Source organism: Panthera onca, chromosome A1, assembly GCF_046562875.1.
Source record: "Panthera onca isolate mPanOnc1 chromosome A1, mPanOnc1 haplotype 2, whole genome shotgun sequence".
Lineage (NCBI taxonomy): Eukaryota > Metazoa > Chordata > Mammalia > Carnivora > Felidae > Panthera > Panthera onca.
Genome location: NC_138339.1, coordinates 42,286,797 through 42,306,530, shown reverse-complemented (window position 1 = coordinate 42,306,530; position 19,734 = coordinate 42,286,797). Strand labels below are relative to the sequence as shown.

General features: G+C 40.5%; 1 protein-coding gene across 6 annotated transcripts in view; it reads left to right on the top strand.

Moving 5' to 3' along the window:
* Positions 1–9,036: 9,036 nt before the first annotated feature.
* The window catches only part of CSNK1A1 (casein kinase 1 alpha 1), a 47,595-nt gene continuing 36,897 nt past the window's right edge, over positions 9,037–19,734 (top strand). Inside the window, exons 1-2 of one of the 6 annotated variants that reach the window (XM_060634661.3) lie at positions 9,037–9,737; positions 10,354–10,460. In XM_060634661.3, coding sequence (XP_060490644.1) covers positions 9,615–9,737; positions 10,354–10,460 — 230 coding nt within the window. In that variant the 5' untranslated portion in view covers positions 9,037–9,614. The remainder of the gene's footprint in view (positions 9,738–10,353; positions 10,461–19,734) is intronic. The other 5 variants (XM_060634660.3, XM_060634662.3, XM_060634659.3 and 2 more) reach the window with 5 other exon arrangements.

Sequence of the window (19,734 nt, the reverse complement as noted above, 5' to 3'; positions counted from 1 at the left end):
ATTGTATGTATGTCGTACATATATACACATGTATTATGTGTGCACATATACATATATACATATGCATGCATATATACATACATGTATGTGTACATGCATATATATACATATATACACATACGTATACATATATACATGTACATATATATGCATATATACATATATATAAGTCTCATGTGGGTTAGAAGGAGGCAGAAGGTGAGTAGAAAGGGTCTTATATCTATCACTATCCCAGCATAGAGAACACTGAAAAGAAACAGTCATAGGAGTTCAGATCAGGTTCAGGGTCCAACAGGAAGTAAGGAGGGGCTGGAAAGTCTGGTAGATAGCTAAGATTTAAATAGGTTTGTTGGCTTGAGAATCTGAAAGGGAAAGAGGCAGAAGAAATTAACACTGGCTAGGCAGGAATAAACAGTGTTGTCTAAGAGGAATCGCTGGTGGGGACAGGAGGATAGAGGTAAATAACTGAGGTCAGGTAGCTAGGACCAAGGAATCAGCTAGAGAGCCAGGGACTACTAAGCATGGAGGAGATGAGTGTAGTCCTCAAAAGTGTGGGAGTTCGGGCTCAGCTGGAAGTCAGAACCCAGACCCAAGCTACAGAACTTCAGCGCGAGATCAGTTGAGCTGCAGATGGCCCGGGGCCGGCCAGCTGCAGGGGGATGATTTAAGTCAAACTTAGATCTACTGAGGTAGTGACTGCTAACTGCTCCCCATTTAGATGTAGAGCAGGCTCCAAGGTCTGGACAGGACATGCTAACTGTGAGAGTGAACAGTTACATCCCAGAACGGTGGTTTTGATTGTGAGGAGTTCTCAAAGGCTGGTGGTGTTGGATAAGTCGCCATACCTCTCCAGATGAATATAACAATAGATGCCCTAATACAGGTTATGAAAAGCACGAGTTAATGCATCACCAAATACTTGATGAACTGTAAAGGGCTATATAAAGATATTTTGACTTGTTTTGCTTTGTGGATTAGGGCCCTACAATCCGGAGTTCTTTTTTCACCTATCAGGCCCCTGACTCCGCTCACTGCAAGAAGACTTTTCCTGGCAGCATTGAGCTTGGCCAGGATCAAATGGCACAGCTACCCATTTTGTGTGATCGGTATCAGTACATCCTGGCATCAGCGTGGGGAGTTGAGAGTTAACAGGATGTGTTTCAGGACCCGCTCTCCTCAGGAATGGCAACTCAAGCATCTTCCAAATTTAGTCTCACAAAGAAGAGTAGATTACTATAGTGAGTAATAATGAGTCACTGGGAGCACAGTTTTCATGCCCTTGCCGATGAACAACGCAGAGGAAGAGAAGAGGGGCTGAGAAAGGGAACGGACCTACAAACGGCAGAAACTCCAAAACACAAAATTTTTTCAAATAAAAATGGCTAACACAAATATCCCCAAATGTGATGTATAACAGCACATTTCCAGGAATTAATGGTGCGTGTGATTAAAAAAGAAAATGTAAAATGTAATTTGATTATCAAAATATCGACAGGTCAGACCAACTGACCCAAACAATATAACCCGTGTACAAGGAGGAACCCAGGAGAAATTCAGACATTTCATCTTTTCAAGTTCTGCTGCTAGTATGGTTTTCAAGGAGTATCAGGGAACATCACTGATTTGAATTTCCTCCCTGTCAGGACATATCTCTAACATTTAAATATGACACTGCAGAATGTTCATTGCAGACAAATGAGTTAAAGCCTCAGGCATTATTTCAAAGCAACTCTGAGAGGAAGGGGAGGGGCTAGTGGAAACAGTATTTTAAGAAGACAGGAAGCAAGCTTTGCTTGATTTTCACTGGTGAATCTCATTCCTTGCCAAGAATAAGACTATGTTGAAGAGTCAAATCATTTCATGATTTCCTTCTATGAGAATCTAAGCAAGGATTTTTTCAGACGAGAAAAAGAAAAACTGCCAGAGGTCATTTCACTGAGGCCCCGCCCCCACTTCTAGGAAGAGCCATACCTAAACCCAAGATTCAATTATTGCCTTTCTTAAAATACTTTAAAAAGAAGATATTTCCCAGTCCGTGATTTGGGAGTCTCCTCTAATTTCCAACTACTGTATATATTGATTGCTGTGTTTCACTGTTAAAGAGTCTGCTTTTCCTGACAAGTGTTAAGGGGCACGGGTAAGGACCTTCCCGTGAGAATTTGATCTATTATCTGAATTTTAAGAAGTTGTAAAAGAGAAACAGCATGTTTATTTCCTTTTTCTACTTCAAAATATAGAAGGCATTTTCGGTATATAGCACAATGCTTAAAGCTAGAAAAAACCTTAGAATCTGACTTCTCTTTTAAAAGATTACAACCTTGAAGCCTAGAAAATATTTAAGGTAGAGTTACAACAAAAATTCAGATTTTAATGACTACTGAGGTCCGGATACATTTCCCCGCATCATTTAACCTAGTCCTCAAATACCCAAGTAAAAGGGCACTTTGTTTCTCCTCTCCCACCCCAAGGTTTTTGACAACATATTTTGTTTGTTATCTATTTCTTAAAATTCTTTAAAACTTTTTTTTTTTTTTTATTTAGAGAGAAAGAGAGAGAGCGAGCAAGCCAGCAATTGTGAATGGGGGAAAGGGAGGGACAGGATCTCTGTGCTGAGCTCAGAGCCTGACGAGGGGCTCAATCCCACGACACGGGTATCACGGCCTGAAGGGAAATCCGGAGTGGGATGCTCAACCAACTGAGCCACCCAGGAGCCTCAACTACTTCTTAAGAATAAAATTAATTTCCATTACTCTATTATTGTTTCCATGGGTTTTTGCTTAAAGTTAGGAAAACTTCCAGGTCCTCGGCTACTCTAAATGTAGGTGGCAACAATTTACCCACATAGGTGAAAAAGGACATGTTCTCATTTAACAAAATACCCTGAGATGCCTAATTCAAGCATTCAAAAATGTCTGTAGTAAACTCTGGGTCAATCTAAGTTTTAGAACACTGGTAAGTCGAATTCTCCCCCATCCCTAAGACTCTGCACACTTAGTTTTGTGGGAAAACTTGAGCTCGTGCAAAATATGAGAGATTTGAACACATATGAGATTATCCTGTTTTTCCTCTTTCGTTTACTGCAGGCAGTCTTGGTTTTGAGAGGCCTTTGACCTCATTCTTTCTTACCGGAAATTAATTGTCCCCTCCTCTCCTTCCACTAAATCTAAATATCTGTAGAATGCAATTGCTTCACTAATGGCCAACAGAAGTGTCTTGCTAGCTGCGTCCATAATAGGGTCATTTTCAATTGCATGAGTACATCCTTGTAAACCACAGACTTGCAACATTCTTGAGATTTTGAAAGGGGTGGGGAAGCGAATGGGACAGCTGCAAAGAAATCTTCTAATTAAGTTTATTAGGCTTTACAACAACAGGTCATCAGGAAAAATAAAACCCTAACAAACTTTCTTAAGGTAGACAGAAAAAAATTAAGATTTAATTGTAGATAAATTTAAGAAATGTGAGGATAGCCCGTGAATATGGGTTTAATCATCACAGACTGTACTAAAACAATTAGAAGTGGTTATTCATGACACAGTTTTTTTTAAAGTTTATTTATTTATTTTGAGAGAGAGAGAGAGAGCAGGAGACGGGCAGAGAGAGAGGGAGAGAGACAAAGAATTCCCAAGCAGGCTCCACCCTAACAGCACAAGGCCCGACACAGGACTTGATCCCACGAATCACGAGATCATGACCTGAGCTGAAATCAAGAGTCAGACACTCAACCGACTGAGCCACCCAGGTGCCCTCATTCAAGAGGTTTTAAAACTCATAGCATTTCTGGAAATATACCCTAACCAATTAATTTTGGATGTGAGCAAAGATATAGCTGTACAAATGCTCATTAAAACATTGTTTATACTAGCAAAAATTTGGAAATAACCAAAATACTCAGTTGGGTCTGGTCAAGTGCTGTTCCATCAACACAACACATACTTATAGGTAGACAATAAAAATGATTCTTTGGGGGCACCTGGGTGGCTCAGTTGGTTAAGCATCCAACTTCAGCTCGGGTCATGATCTTGCGGTCTGTGAGTTCGAGCCCCGCGCCGGGCTCTGTGCTGACGGCTCAGAGCCTGGAGCCTGCTTCTGATTCTGTGTCTCCCTCTCTCTCTGCCCCTCCCCTGCTCATGCTCTGTCTCTCTGTGTCTCAAAAATAAATAAAAACATTTAAAAAAAAGTTTTTAATGATTCTTTGGAAGATTACTTAGTTATGTGTTAAAAAAAAAAAAAATTCCACCCAGTAAATTTGAAGATCTAATTGGCTTTATTAAATGATTCATAAATTGGGCAGCATCTCATGTAGCAAGTAGAGGGCAGCTCTGAGGAGTTGTACAAAACGGAAGTTTTTTATAGGAAGGAGGGTGGGGCAAGAAAATTACAAGCAAGAGCAAAGAAAGGACTGTCTCCGCGAACATCACCTTCCCCGAGGGAGAAGGGCAAGGGGTCTTATTATACAGATTACCTCATCTTCCTTTGGGAGGTAGAGGAGGTCCAAGAGACAGATGATCTCATTGGTGCTTATCAGAAAATTCCTGACTGACGGGTTAAGACTTACCTTTCTGAGGGAGGTTGAAACTACAGTTAGATTAGGTATTAAGCCCTGGTCTACTGACTTGGGGCCTTAACTCAAGTGAGGCTACTTTGGGCCTGTGGTTTTCTTTTTAACCTAAGGACACATGTCTCCAATAAATTATGAAGTGAAAAAAAATAGGTGTCAAAACTGAATGTGCCCTATGGTTACTTGTAAATATTAAGAGATAAAATTTACAAAAAAATAAAATTAAATATACGTATACATGCACATATTTGATAGCTATACATACACCTAAAACACACACACACGCAAACACACAATATGCATAGAAAAAGACTGGACATTTATATACAGCAACATGTTAACATTTGGTGATTGTCTCTTAAGAGATTTTTGTTTTTTTTGTGATTTATCTAAATTTTCTAAAATTTTCAAATAAATATTGACATAAGAAAAAGAACAGTGAACATTTATAGGTGTATATGATTAGGGGCGCCTGGGTGACTCAGTTGGCTGAGTGTCCGACTTCGGCTCAGGGCATGATCTCTAAGTTCGTGAGTTTGAGTCCCGCGTCAGGCTCTGTGCTGACAGCTCAGAGCCTGGAACCTGCTTCGGATTCCGTGTCTCCCCCTCTCTCTGCCCCTCCCCTGCTCATGCTCTGTCTCTCCCTCTCTCTCAAAAATAAACAAACAAAAATACTTATATAGGTGTATATGATTATTAAAAAGTCATTGGGTTGCGTACATAGGAACTTATCAATCTTCAGAATCTTGAAGCCATATGGGTCAAAAGCATAAATGAACTCAAAGAATGAAATTAATTGAAATTATGGCTAATGACTCCATAGAAAGTAAGAAATGTTCACGATAAGAATGTGTTTGAAGTAGCTACCATAGAAGCAGCAATCCATTTTTACAAAGCCTCCTGAACAATGCAGAGGGGGGAAACGGGACCTGAGATACGAAAGGGACACAGAAATTGCTGTCACTGTCAAAGAGTGGAAAAGAGACTAAATGGATTATCACTCTGACCCAACAGGACGTTTCTGATGGTCTCTTTTTCAATCACTCCACTAACTCATCTGATACTGATTGTGCACAAGGCAGTTTAACAGTTAAACAACACCTGAGACAGTGTTTGACGTCTTCTAAGACATTTCATTTTTTTTTTTTTTTTTCTGTGTATTTGTACCAAACACCCCGGAGATAGGCAGACCACTCTTGTTTTTAATTTCCTCCCTACGGCATCCATCTATAATTGTTGTGCTTGTCTTTAACATTTTACTCAAAATGCACTCTGGTTACCAGTGCCCTTTCCTTGGGTAAACACTGGGGCTTTACAAAAAAAGGTTTTCAATTCATCTTGACCCATGAACATAAAAGTAATCACTGGGGCACAACTGTTCCAATTTTCGTTCTACCCCTCCTTTTTCTCTTTCCTTTGGTTAGACGTTCGGGTTCTAGTGCTTTCTTTGCCATTGAGAGCTGTGTGATCTTGGACAAGCCACTTTTGTCCTAGTGCGACACAAGTGATACGTGTGAAGCTACAGTCCATGGCAAAGCATTTAACAATATGATTACTGAACTAGATGATCTCTAAATTTCTCTGAAGCTCTCAAATTTTTTGTTAGTCTATATTTTTCGTTATATTTTTAGTGGATTCATGTGATCCAGGAATTGCATTTTGGCACGTTTTGGAAGTCTCCCTCCATTATACCAAAGCTGCTGCTGATTCAGTAAGTACAGAATGATTTGTAACTCTAATAGTAGCACTAAAAACAGGTAATTCTTCAATTGCTGAGGTTGAAAATTACCACAAATGATGCATGATTTTAAGGAAAAGGCTGAGTCATAGCCAACACCTAAAAGCTTTTATTTTCTACATTAAACTCCCCCCCCCCCCCAGCTTTTGCCTTCTTAAATCTGACACATTTAAATCTTTAGATGGAATCAACTGAAATCACATTTGAAGAGGCTACAGCTACGCATACGGCATTTTAGAGCATTTTGCTGGAAATTGTCAGTGCTGGAATAGTGACTATGACAGGCAGGAGACAAATCAGGAGGCTCACCAAATATATACATAAAATCATCATCACATCTCAGAGTTGGAAGGTCGTCTAAAAGTCATTTAGACTAGTGAGTACTAGAGTGTTTGATTTTGAAAGCCTATAAAAATTCAAAATAAATAGCAACAACAGAAAAGGAGGGCAAGCATAAACAGGTTGACTTTTAGCTTTGATAAGGGTATGAACAAAAGAACAAAACAACCATCCCCTATTAGGGCCATTTTATAAAAGGTCACTTTATTTTTTAAAAACTGTTAGCTTTTTTTTCTTAATGTTTTATTCATTTTATCTATTTATCTATTTTATTTATTGAGCCCCACCCCATGTGGGGCTCAAACTCACCAGCTCAAGATCAAGAGTTGCATGCTCTTATGACTGAGCCAGCCACGTGCTCCTATAAAAGGGCACTTCACTTTTTTAAAATTTATTTTTAATGTTTATTTGTCTTTGAGAAAGAGAGAGACAGAGTGCAAGCTGAGGAGGGGCAGAGAGGGAGACACAGAATCTGAAGCAGGCTCCAGGCTCTGAGCTGTCAGCACAGAGCCTGATGTGGGGCTCAAACCCATGAATGGTGAGATCACGTGAGCCGAAGCCGGATGCTTAACCAACTGAGCCATCCAGGCACCTAACAGGGCACTTTAATGACATGTGTAGGAAGACAAATATCTAAGAATAAAGTACAACTTGAAATTAAATAAAATCCAAGAAAAATGCATTATACTGCTCTTATTTTCCTAATACCTTTATGGAAAACTGTCAGACTTGCCCTTGTCCCTACACCGACCTTTGGAAATCCCTAATCTAGTCCATTCCATGCACACCTCTGCCTCCATCCCATCCCATCTCCCATTCCACAATGGAGTTGTATCCTCACCAGACCCCTTCCCCCCTCCAAAAAAAAAAAAAATCCCTCTAAATGTATGCCCCATCTGCCCTGTGGGGATCTCCTCAAGGTGTGGAATCCATTAAATTTTGGATGTCTGTGGTAGAAAATCAGCAGAATAGTAGCTATCTCTGGAAATTTCAAGATGCTTACACCTGGCTTTTCTTTTTTTTTAAAGACCAGAATCTAATAGCAAGGAATTTTAAGTAGGCCAACCGCGCTTTAGAGTCACTAAAGGAAAATGTCTAATAGTGCTGATTTGGGAGACAGGCAGCGTGAGTTTAGGTAGTGCATCAAAACTTCATTCTAAACCTTAGGGGATCTGTTTCCACACTTAACATATTTGGACTAGAGCTTTATGAATACAAGTATTTAAGTAGGAATCAGAATCACATGGAGAAATTTTAGTTACCTTTCAGGATGAACCCCATTACTAATCACTTAATCAGCTTTCAAGGTTGCAGTCGGGTCTACATTTTTTTTCCATTTCCATTTTAATGAAACTATTTTGAGAGATTTCGCTTAAACTTTTACAAGTGGGGTTGGATTCATTCATCAGGGTTTGATTCATATTACAGTTGATAGCATCAGCTTACGGAGCTTTCTTTTGTGATCATTACAACTAAGCCGTTTTCTCGGGTCAAATTTTATAAACCAAAATGTGGTCAACATTTTTTAAAATCAACTTATAGTAAAAGGTTTTCCTCTATAAACGTTAACAGTAACATTACAGTTTGCTGTTTTACACGTTATCAATTTTATTTTTGTGATAGTTATTTCCACCCTATATTTTTTGGATCAGTACTGCAGTTTTGAATTTGACCAGTCACTACGGAGTTGTTTTGGGGGGGGGGGGGGACGGTGGAATAATAACTTCTACATGCAGTTTTCCCACAGTTGTAAATTTTATTCTGTTGACTGATCTGCCACTAAAATTGAGTCGGGTATTGGTTTTTTCCCTGGGAACCAACTGTATCAGTGGAGAAACAAAACAAAGACATAGGGCGGCAGGGTAACTCCTGCTTCCTTCTTTTCCCTTTCTGTAATGTGAACTTCTCCAACACTCCATAAAGCGCAGAACTCTAATTCTTAAGACTAAAGAGCTAGACAGACTCAGCCAAAACCGGGAACCCTGAACAAACGCAGCCCAGCTACGTCTGCTTTGCTCTTCTTCTCCACCAGAGGTGACAGCCTCTCGCAAAACAGAACTGGGCTGGAATAAGCCGGTCTCAGGGAGTGGTCGGAGGAAAGATCGAAGGTTAAAAAAGGGCCTCAGATAAGGAGCAAAGGTCAGCATCCAACTCCCAAGGAGGCCAGAAGTTCCCATCTTCCACGAAAAACGAAGGTGACTCCTCCCTAACAAGCTCTCGAGGCCGCGGGCCACGGGACCTTTCAGACACCAGGCGGGTCCGACGTGACTGTTTAACAGGTAGCAAGGTTGGAAGAGCCAACAACCGGAAGTGGAAGTGAGCCCCGGGCGGGGGTGAGGAGAGCCCGTTGCACGCCTGCGCAAGCAGCAGGAGTGCATTACGCATGCGCAGTTGGGCGGTGACGGGGTGACGCTCGAAGCGTGGGCCGCGACTCTCACGGATCCGGTTCCGCCCTCCCTCTGGTTGCCGACCCTCCGGGGCTAGCGCCTGAGATCCCTTTCCCAGAGTGCTCTGCGCTGTGAAGAAGCGGCTCCCGGGGACTGGGGGCATTTTGTGTTGGCTGGAGCCGGAGTAACAAGATGGCGGCGTCGGCGGAGTGACAGGAGTCCCTCCGGGCGGGAGCCGGCGGCAGTGGTGGCAGCGGTATCGCCGCCCTAAACCACCGCGCCCCTTTTCCAGCCCGCGACGTCGCCGTGAAAGCGAGGCAGCGGCGGCCGCCCAGGAACAAGTGGCCCAGCCCGGTAACCGCGAGAACCCCCTCATAAACTGCGGCCTGGCAAAAAGAAGCCGGATTGAGCGGCGGTGATCAGGGTCCCCTTGACCGAGTCTGGGCCCTGTAACGCCTGGAAAGAGCCAGCGCTTGCCGTTTCCTGCCGCCCTCCTCCGCAGCCTGCTCAGTGGACGAGCCCCAGAGGCCTCTGTTCTCCCCTCAGAGGTGTCGGGGCTTGGCCCCAGCCTCCATCTTCGTCTCTCAGGATGGCGAGCAGCAGCGGCTCCAAGGCCGAATTCATTGTCGGAGGGAAATATAAACTGGTACGGAAGATCGGGTCTGGCTCCTTCGGGGACATTTATCTGGCGATCAACATTACCAACGGCGAGGTAATCACCTGGGGTGGGGTTCACGACCACGCTGCGCCAGCCCTCACTCCCCACCCCAACCCCCAAAGTGCTCGGGCCTTTCCCCACCGCACGCACGTACTGGGGAGGGGAGTCCAGAGGGAGCCAGTTTTCCCGGCTTAGGAACCTCCCCCGCTCTCTTTCCCTAAAAGGCAAAGAACCCGATAGAAAGGTTGGGAGAACTATGAAGTTTCCCAGCTTGTTGAAAATGCACCTTAATCGAACTTTTTTAAGCCGTCGTTTAAGGTGAGAACGGCAAAACCCTATTTCTGTGATCCCCGTGTTTTTCTCTCTATATGGATTTATTTTGTTGGGGTTCTTGCTTGCGATCGTCAGTTTCCTTCTAAACCTTTCATTACGTTTTCTGGATGAATCATTTTCCTGCACCTTCGAGGACGTGCCGATTTCGTCACTATCCCCTGAAGAGGCCTTTGAGGCCGGTTGCCTCGTTTTATAATTTGAAAGAGAGCTTTCTCTCTGGGCCCCGTACTTCCCCTTGTAGTCTCGAGTCGGAGCTTTCCCAATGTGTCCCCTCCTTTCCCCAGTGACATTGAATCCTTAGGGATGTTGATGCCATCGTCCCCTCTCTCCCCTGCAGGAAGTGGCAGTGAAGCTAGAATCTCAGAAGGCCAGGCATCCCCAGTTGCTGTACGAGAGCAAACTCTATAAGATCCTTCAAGGTGGGGTGGGCATCCCCCACATACGGTAAGAACCCATAAGCAAACAGGCGGCGCACGGAGGGAAGTACGGAAATGGGGGAAATGGGTAGAGGCAGGTAGGAGCACCGGCTGGATCCGGGCCTTGGTCTTTGAGTTTCCTGGGTTTACTATAGCCGGTGGTTTCCTGTGAACCGTGAGACGCCACAATCACTGAGTAAATTTTTAGTTTGCCAACTTCGCGTAGAATTTCACTTTGTTACACTGTGCTCCATTTAGCTTCCGTCATTCTTCCCGAGGCTTTCATTTGCAGTTAAGTGTGCGGGTCGTCTTTGATCCCTACGCGGAAGGGTTGTCTGCCGCTTTCTTTGCGCCGGCACCTCTGATGTTCTTAGGTTTATCCAGGGAAGTGGATTTGAAGCTGCCAAGTGACCGGGTTCGGCCAGTTCGGGTTGCTATTGGAGCTGGCTTGGGAAATGGCTGCTCTTTTGTTGTGTTTTTGTTCCAACATGTCTTCCTCCTCCGCTTAGAAAATGGCGGAACGACGTGACTCAACCACATATTCCTGCCCTTTTCTATGCTGGGGTTCACAAGTGACCCTTCCTTGATTCCCCCTTTAGCAGCCCTGAGTGGATTAAACCTTTGAAAAGCCAAGAATAAAGCTGCAGGCGGCGGTGGGGTCCAAGGAAGGGGATGGCATAATGACAGTCTGTTTGTGATCTCTGCAGCAGATGCGACGTGAAATTGTTCAATTATACTATGCGGAATCCCTCATAGTCCCTTTAAAAGTGTTAATTATTCTTTCACGAAGGATAATGTTAGCCGCGTTTCAGTTTGTGCACTAGATTTTTATGAGTAATGGCAAAGGCAGTTTGAGCACTACTGTATTGAAATTGACTCAGATCAGTTGTATTAAAAGGAACATTAGTCACATAACCACAGTGCGGTAAGTAGCTTTAACCTGTTGAGTTACTTGGTCGGTAACTCCTCACATCGAGGAAATTGTAGTCTTTTGGGGGATAGGATACTGGCGAAGGCAAATAGTAATAGTGATCAGGATACAAGATGACCAGGCATTGGGGTTTTTTAAAATGGTTAACTTTAAAGGTTGTTAATTTGACTTTGAGATTAAAGAGTATCTACCTAGAACAGAGGCCAGATTGTTTAAAGCCAAACCATTTTTCAGCAATTACTCAAAAATAACATTTGCAAAAAGAACCAGAGAGAGCTAAAAGCTGAGTGGTATCAGAGTCACTGTAACCTTTTTTTCTATCCCAGTTTATATTTCTTATGAATTAAGGACTGGATTGCATACATTAATTCAGATGTGGAAACAATCAGAGTAATACTATCCTTAAAAATCTCCAATGCTGGTAGATATTTTTGGTTGTAAGTGATAAATCATTTATTTTATAAGGTAGATAATGTGAAATCCAACATGATGGAAGATTTTAAGTGATTCCTATTCCCCACCCTCCCTTCCTTTTTTTAAAGAATTTTATTACATCGTCTAGTTTTTTTCTCCCTCAAAATAAAAAGTCAATTGCATTAGCCCCAAAGTTTTAAACTCCTTTCCTTTTGCCTTTAAACACACCTCTCCACTCATGGCCCCCACTGATTTGCTTTCCATCCCTGTAGTTTAACCTAGAATTTCACATACACGTAGTCATACAGTAGTATGAGGTCATTTGTGTCTGACATCTCTCATTTAGCATAATGCTCTTCAGATTCATCCATGCTGGGAGGTTTTATAAATTTCACAAATCAGGTTGGATTTAACATATTCAAAATAATTTTCAAAAAGCATTAAGCATCTGGCATTTTCAGTGCTAAACCCTTTTATCTGGTAGCCTTTATTTAAGAACAGTGCTGGGGCACCTGGGTGGTTCAGTCGGCTGAGCGTCCGACTTCGGCTCAGGTCATGATCTCAGGGTTCATGGGTTCGAGCCCTGCTTTGGGCTCTGTGCTGACAGCTGAGCCTGGAGCCTGCTTTGGATTCTGTGTCTCCCTCTCTCTGCCCCTCCCCAACGTGTGCTCTGTCTCTCTTTCTCTCTCTCTCAAAAATAAATAAAATGTAAAAAAATTTTTTTTAAGAACAGTACTGACATAGACCGACAAGAGCAATGCTTAATATACTGAATAAGCACGTGAATAAATGAAACTGTGAGCAAAATAATAGGCATCTATTATAAGATGTTGAGTGCAGAGAGAGTTGTAGTTATAAACTGGGTGGAGCTAAAGAGAGATTAACCTGGCTTTCAAATTAACGCTTCCTGGGAGAGGTGATGGTATTTCAGGATCTGGCTTTAAGGAAGAAAGCTTGGTTGAACTGGTTGGGGAGGGCATCCAAGAATACCGGGTGGCTTCTGGGAGTAGTCTCTAATGCAAAAGTAGTAATTGGATGAGGGTGGGGAAAGAGTAAATTTGTTTTAGGAGTGGTAGACTCTGGTACATAGGAACAGTAGTGGTTCATTAGCTATAAAGTGTAAGAGAATTTTTTTCTGCTGAAGTGAAAAGGGTAAGAAAGACTTACATAAATTCTTTTTCTGGGTGGTTATAACTTCCCACCCCTTCATTTTGTTCCCCACTGTTTCCATGTTACCTATATATAGCATATATACAATAAATATTTACTTGGTAAATATTAAAGTAAATTGACATTACTTTATTGAGATGAAATAAAGTAGTCTGTGTGTTATCCTATGTTTTAGATGGATATAAATATAAAACATTTAGATTTTGGGTGCCTGGCTGGCTCAGTCAGTAGAGCATGTGACTCTTGATCTCGAGGTCATGAGTTCAAGTCCCATGTTGCACATAGAGCTTACTTTTAAAAAATTTGGAATTTGCTGCAATTACATTTAACTCATTTTCTTCCCAGCCTCCGCACCAATTTATTTTAAGATACTTCGGGATATCCTAAAACAAGGGCTCAAAATTACCTGGCCCACATAGCAGACCTAATTAAAAAATAGTAAGGGAACTGTTGTTCTACCGAAGCATAGCATCCAGTGCTGGTGTAAAGACCAGGAATGAGGGTGGTGTTCACTCTCCATATTTTTAAGAAACTAGGGTCATTCTTTAGTTGAGAAACTAAAATCGTTAATTGACTTCTGGAAGCTCGTTAAAAATTACTGTATTTTTCTCTCCCTCCGTCTCTGCCCCTCCCTCTCTCAAAATAAACATCTAAAACATTATTTAACAATTACTGCATTTCTTTTACAACCTTCTGTTTGTGCCCCTCAATTTGAATTGAATTAACATGATCTTTAAAGAAGGATTTATGCTATCAAGCTCTAGATTTGTCATGGGATATTGACAGAGTGGTCTGGGGTCAGTCAATCCTTTAACCTCTTTGGGCCTACCAGTTAGTTTCCTCATCTAGGACATGCAAAGAGGATTTTACCAAGTTAGTAATTTTCTAATTCTGTTGGAATAGGAAAGGAAAATAGTGGACAGAAAGTTTTAGGGTTTCCTACTCTTCTAGAAAAACAATTTTGCAAATTGAGCTTTTGGGTAGGATTTTATTTGAACAAGGTACCCAACCTAAATAGAAGTTGTTGACCTAGTTGATCTCAGAACTTCCAGCTCTGAAATTTTACGATGACTTTTCAGTCATGTAGGTTTTACCTTTGAATCTTAATTTAGTATAGAAACCCCACTCAAGACTATTAAAAATGCCATCTGCATCAGATAAACTATCAGTACCATTTAGAAGGAAGTAAATTAATGGAATATATTTTTTTTTTCTTGGAAAATAAAGAAGATGGGAAGGGGCATGGGAGAATTGTTGCCTTATTTTTTTAACCATTTTGTTTTTTTGCTCTCTCTGAATCTTAAGAATTATAGAAGATATTTATAAAATACTAGTTAATCCTTACTCTTCAGTGTTAAAAGCAGCTTAAATTTTAATCTTAGCTTTTTTGGCACTGAGCATATATCTTGCAAATAAGTTCTAATGCTGTTGTCCGAGAACAAAGATGCCATCTGTACTGGATAGGTCTTTATTTGTTACAGATCACTGGATGCATGAAAAATGTGATTTTTAACTCAAGGTAACTGAATCCACAATATACTAAACATGCTTTATGGTGGCTTATAATGGGTTTCTAGTTATGGAATAATGTAATGATGCTTAAGTAGCATTAAGTAGCAGCATTTGTGAGCTGCATGAAACCTGAGAGATATAGCCTGATATCTCAATGCAAATTAGACTACTGATTCTCAGAAAGGTGACTAGAGTCTCCTAACTCCTAATTTTTCTGAGCCATTTTTACCTTTATGTCAAGGTCAAATCATGCCTGTTCACATACTTGATTCACACCTTTTCATGTGATGCTACAGAGCCATACTCTGCCTCCTTCAGTTTATGGCATTTGGTCTCAGAGAAACTGAAAATCTTTTCTGTAAATACAGGTTACTTATTGTTTGTATTATTTAACTAGATGCTAATAATTTTTATTGCCCTCTTTGGCTTCATGGATTGCAGGATGAGAACTTTTGTTGGACAGTATTGATTTGTAGCTTAAATAGGAGTAAATACTTGTGAGCCCATGTATAGAATATGTACTTTACCTTGGCTTTAATCATTTTTAGAGCTAGATCATTTTGTTTCAGAGTACCTAAAGTATCAGTTAATGAGGTTTTTCTCCTGATTTGTCAGTGTATAGTAAGGAACTTTAAATTTTTTTTTTTTATGTTTATTCATTTTTTGAGAGAGAGAGAGAGCGAGCAAGCAGGAGAGGAGCAGAGAGAGGGAGTCACAGAATCGGAAGCAGGCTCCAGGCTCTGAGTTGTCAGCACAGAGCCCAATGCAGGGCTTGAACTCATGAACCTCAAGATCATGACCTGAGCTGAAGTTGGACGCATAGCCGACTGAGCCACTCAGGCGCCCCGCCCCATAAGAAGATTTAATGTCCAGAAGTCTATAAATGTTATAAATTGAATTTGAAACAAATGTTACGAATGGAATCATTTAAGCTTATTTTGGTATGTTATTATCCGTCCTTAACTTTAACAGTTTTTCTGAGGTTAGGTGAGTAGCTTTCAAACTAAAAATGACTACTTAGTTAAAATGATGGGTTTTGTCACTGTTTTTGTTTCCAAAACAATGTCAGGTGGCTTGAAATTTAAATGATCAGTAATCACATAACATGGACTAATGCATGTTTTAATGATTTTTTAAAAAACTGAGATGTAACTTAAGAAAATGAAATGTAATTTATATACAGTAAAATGCGTAGCTTTTAATGTGCCATCAAATGAGTTTTGACAAATGTATACGCTGGTATAACCCACACTCCCTATTGAGATAAAACATATTTGATTTTTTTAAAACATTTATTTAATGTTTATTTATTTTGAGAGAGGGAGAGTGGGGGGAAGGTCAGAGAGAGGAGAGAGAGAGAATCCCAAGCAGGCTCCGTGCTGTCAGCATGGAGCCTGAGCCGGGGCTTGATCCCACAAACCATGAGATCATGACTTGAGCCAACAAAACCAAGAGTTGGACACGTAACCCACTGAGTCACCCAGACACCCCTGATTTTTTTTTTAATACTGCTAATCCTTGGTAAACTACATTTTGTGACAGGGTAGGTTTTTTTTTTTTTTTTTTAAGTTGGTCTTTTGGATTATTTTTACATAGTTTTTTTCTGAATATGATGTTGATTTGTCCACATGCAAGACTACAGGTTAGTAATCTTTTTAGCACCACGAAGTGTGCTGTACAACTTGTCTAATGAGATAATCAGGTGGGAGTGATGAACACTGAGTGGCAATTGAGATCTTAGCCTTATTCTCCTTAGAGGAACCAGAATACTGCCTCTTCCTTTTCTGAAAGTCCTCGGTGGGATATGTTTTAATGGGGACCTTGGAAGTATTGCACAAAAAGATTTAGATGTAGAGTACATTCTGATCCTCAAGGTAAAGGGAAATGGAAAGAGCACTATATGAGAGTCAAGAGTTAGAGATCTGTCTGTGATGTCATCTAGGTTTAAACCTAGAATGAATTCTAAAATTTGTAATGTCAGCTTTCATTTATAAAAGGGATTTTGTAGGATTAACTAGGTCTTAAGAAGTTTTCTAATGCATTGTATAAATTGATGGGATCAGTAGGCTAAAATACGGCTCTTCTATTCTCTGATGCAATAATTTTCTCTAACTTTAATATGTAGTTGTCTTAATTTATGATGTTGATACATACTACTGAAACAACTGGGTAGTTTGTTGAATTCAGTTTGGCTAAACATTCCTTTTCCATCTGTGTGCAAGAAAGAAAAGTAGAATCGACTGTTTGGACGTTGTACATGGTCTGTGTCATTACAACAGTCCTGTAATGGGGGTTTTGTACAAAGTGTGAGAGTGAGGGGTTAATTTGCCTAAAGTCACACAGCTAATGTGTTGTTTAAATAGATCTTACTGCCTCTTCAGACTGTGCCATTGGTTCCCAAACTTTGCTGCACATTGGAGTTACATGGAGAGCTTTAAAAAAAAAAAATTGACATTTGGCTCCTAACCTTACATATTTTGTTTTATTTCTTTATTTTTAAATTTTTTTTAAGTTTATTTATTTTGAGAGAGAGAGAATCCCAAGTGGGCTCTATACTACCAGTGCAGAGCCTAATGCGGGGCTCACACTCTTGAACTGTGAAATCATGACCTGAGCTGAAATCTTAAAAGTCCGATGCTTAGTGGACTGAGCCACCCAGGCACCACTTACATGTTTTGATTTATTGGGTTTGGGGGTATGCCTTAAGCATCAAGAGTTATAAAAGCTCCCCAGGTAATTCTGATGTGCAACAGAGTTTTTGGAACCATTTTACTGCACCATATTTCAAGGTTATAGTGCTTCCCTGCTCACAACCCACCAAGTCCCATCTTTCTAGAACTACAATTTGATAAGACTTATTTACCTCCTCCTGTGAATTGGGTTAATTTGGGAAATCCTATACTAAGAAACATGGCACTGGAAAATACACTGTAATCCTGTACAATCAAATGCTTTGATTTCTGAAAAGTATCTAACACCAGTATTTGAAATCACTTTTGTGCTCACATGTCTCAGATACATTCCACAAGAAAGCATTCTAGAAATTTCTGGAGGGAAAGAACCATGTCTCGCTGACTGAGGTATCTTTTACGTTTCTTAGAATAGTGTTGGGTAAAAAAGGCACTAATGATTCATAATAATGAAATTCTGCTTTTATTTTATTTATGTGCATTTCCTTTTTTAATGGAACCCTGTAGAAAGTTTGCTTCTACACATTTATAAAACTTCAGGAATACCTGATGCATGCATAGCTCCTAGTGGGAGTATTTATTATCTCTGTAGTACTTAGTATTTCTTAAGTATTCAGCTGAACTCCGTAGCTGGCTGCCAATTTACAAATGGAAATGTGATTGTACTAGTTCCTTCAGCTTTGAATGGTGTGTAAAACTACTACCATGTTATTAAATGCTAATGTCCGTGAATTTCACAGTGAAGTCTTGCTGTTGTGGACATTTATCAAGTTAAGTATCTATTAACATCTCTTAGTATTTCTTAGTGGTGTTGGCCTTTTGCAACTTCTTTTGGTTCTAGATCAACATAAGGACTTTGCAACTTTTGTACTGGAGGATTTTTAAGGGGGACAAGATGGTGACAGTGGCTAAGCACACATCATATAGGTCATCCATACGTTTCATTTGTTCATTTGTGCCTTCATTAAGTGTATAGTGGAAAGATGTGCAAATTAACCTGAAATTGAGGTTTACTATATTTCACCTCACCTGGAAGCTACTCTAAGTATTTAATCTGTTGTATTTGCCTAGACTGCCAGACTATTCTGTCCTTAATGTGACTTTCACGGAAAGGAGAGTGTAAGATCTGATTATAAGCTGCTTGTTGGAAGGTAATAGCATGAAATTATTGTAAGTTTTAAGTGTGAATTTCCAGGTCTTTTAGTTGTATTAGAAGTGTCTAATACATTGTTCTTGGTAACAACTAAATTAATGAAATTCTCCTAAGCAGACTGGAGTTTATACCTTTACATAAATACCCTTCTTTTCCTTTCCTTTACTCTGCTGTTCGTTATGTATTGAGGTCAGATTGTTTCCTTTTTGGCTGTTTGCACTTGATTACAATTATTCTTTTTCGTTGTTTGTTTAAGAGCATGTGGGGGGGGACAGAGGGAGAGAGAGAGAATCTTTTTAGTTTATTTATTTTGAGAGAGTGAGAGTGAGTGGGGGAGTGGGGGTGGGTGGGGGGGAGGGGGGAGAGAATCCCAAGCAGGCTCCGCATCGGTAAGTGCAGAGCCCGATGGTGGGGCTCGAACCCACGAACCATGAGATCCAAGACCTGAGCCTGAATCGGGAGTCCAGCTCTTAACTGACTCAGTCACCCAGGCACCCAGTTATAATTATTCTTATCAGAGAGTTCCACTTACTGAAATTCTGGTGTTCCCATTTCAAACCTCCATGATATTAATACTTTGTATCCCTCTTAAAGAACAGAGTAACATTGTATCCCTCTTAAAGAAGAGAGTAAGGTTAGCTTCTACTCTTCTAATGAAAGCTCAAATGTTCAAAAGTGTCTTGGTGAACTTAATAAATTTCACAACACCTCCTACAGTATTTTCTAGAGGATAAGCAAGAATTTCTTTCAGTCAAGAAACATATGAGTACCTACTATGTGCCAGGCATAGTTTAAAATACTGGGCACATTTCAGTTAGAGACAAATTTTGTGGGACTTCCATTCTTCCTGAGCATATGCCATGCATTTGGCATATAGTTGTGAATTTGTCTCTCTTGCTGAAAATTAAGAGGAAATGTATACGTCTCAGTGTGGATATGTTTCCTTAACATCAAAGGTATGGTATCTTGAGTATTAGCCCACAATAGTACCCTGAACCATACATAATTATTACTTACAGAGCTTGTTAAAGATGCCTGTAGCACTTCAGTTTCAGATACATAGTAGGTGCTTAATAAGTATTGAATCAGACATTGGAGGAACAGGTTTGGGGGAAAAACTTTTTTTTTTAAAGATTTTAAGTAATTTCTATGCCCATTGTGGGGACCTGAACCCACAGCCTGGAGATAAGAGTCTCATGCTCTACTGACTGAGCCAGCCAGATACCCCTGGAGAAAGAACCTTTAAGGAGGTAATTTACATACATAAATCACCTATTTCAAGTGTACAGTTGATTGGTTTTTAGTGTATGTACAGAGTTGTGCAACCATCACCATAACCTGATTTTAGAATATTTTCATCATCCCCAGAAGAAACTTGAACCCATTAACTAACAATCACTGGCCATATCCTGTCAGCCCTAGACAACCACTG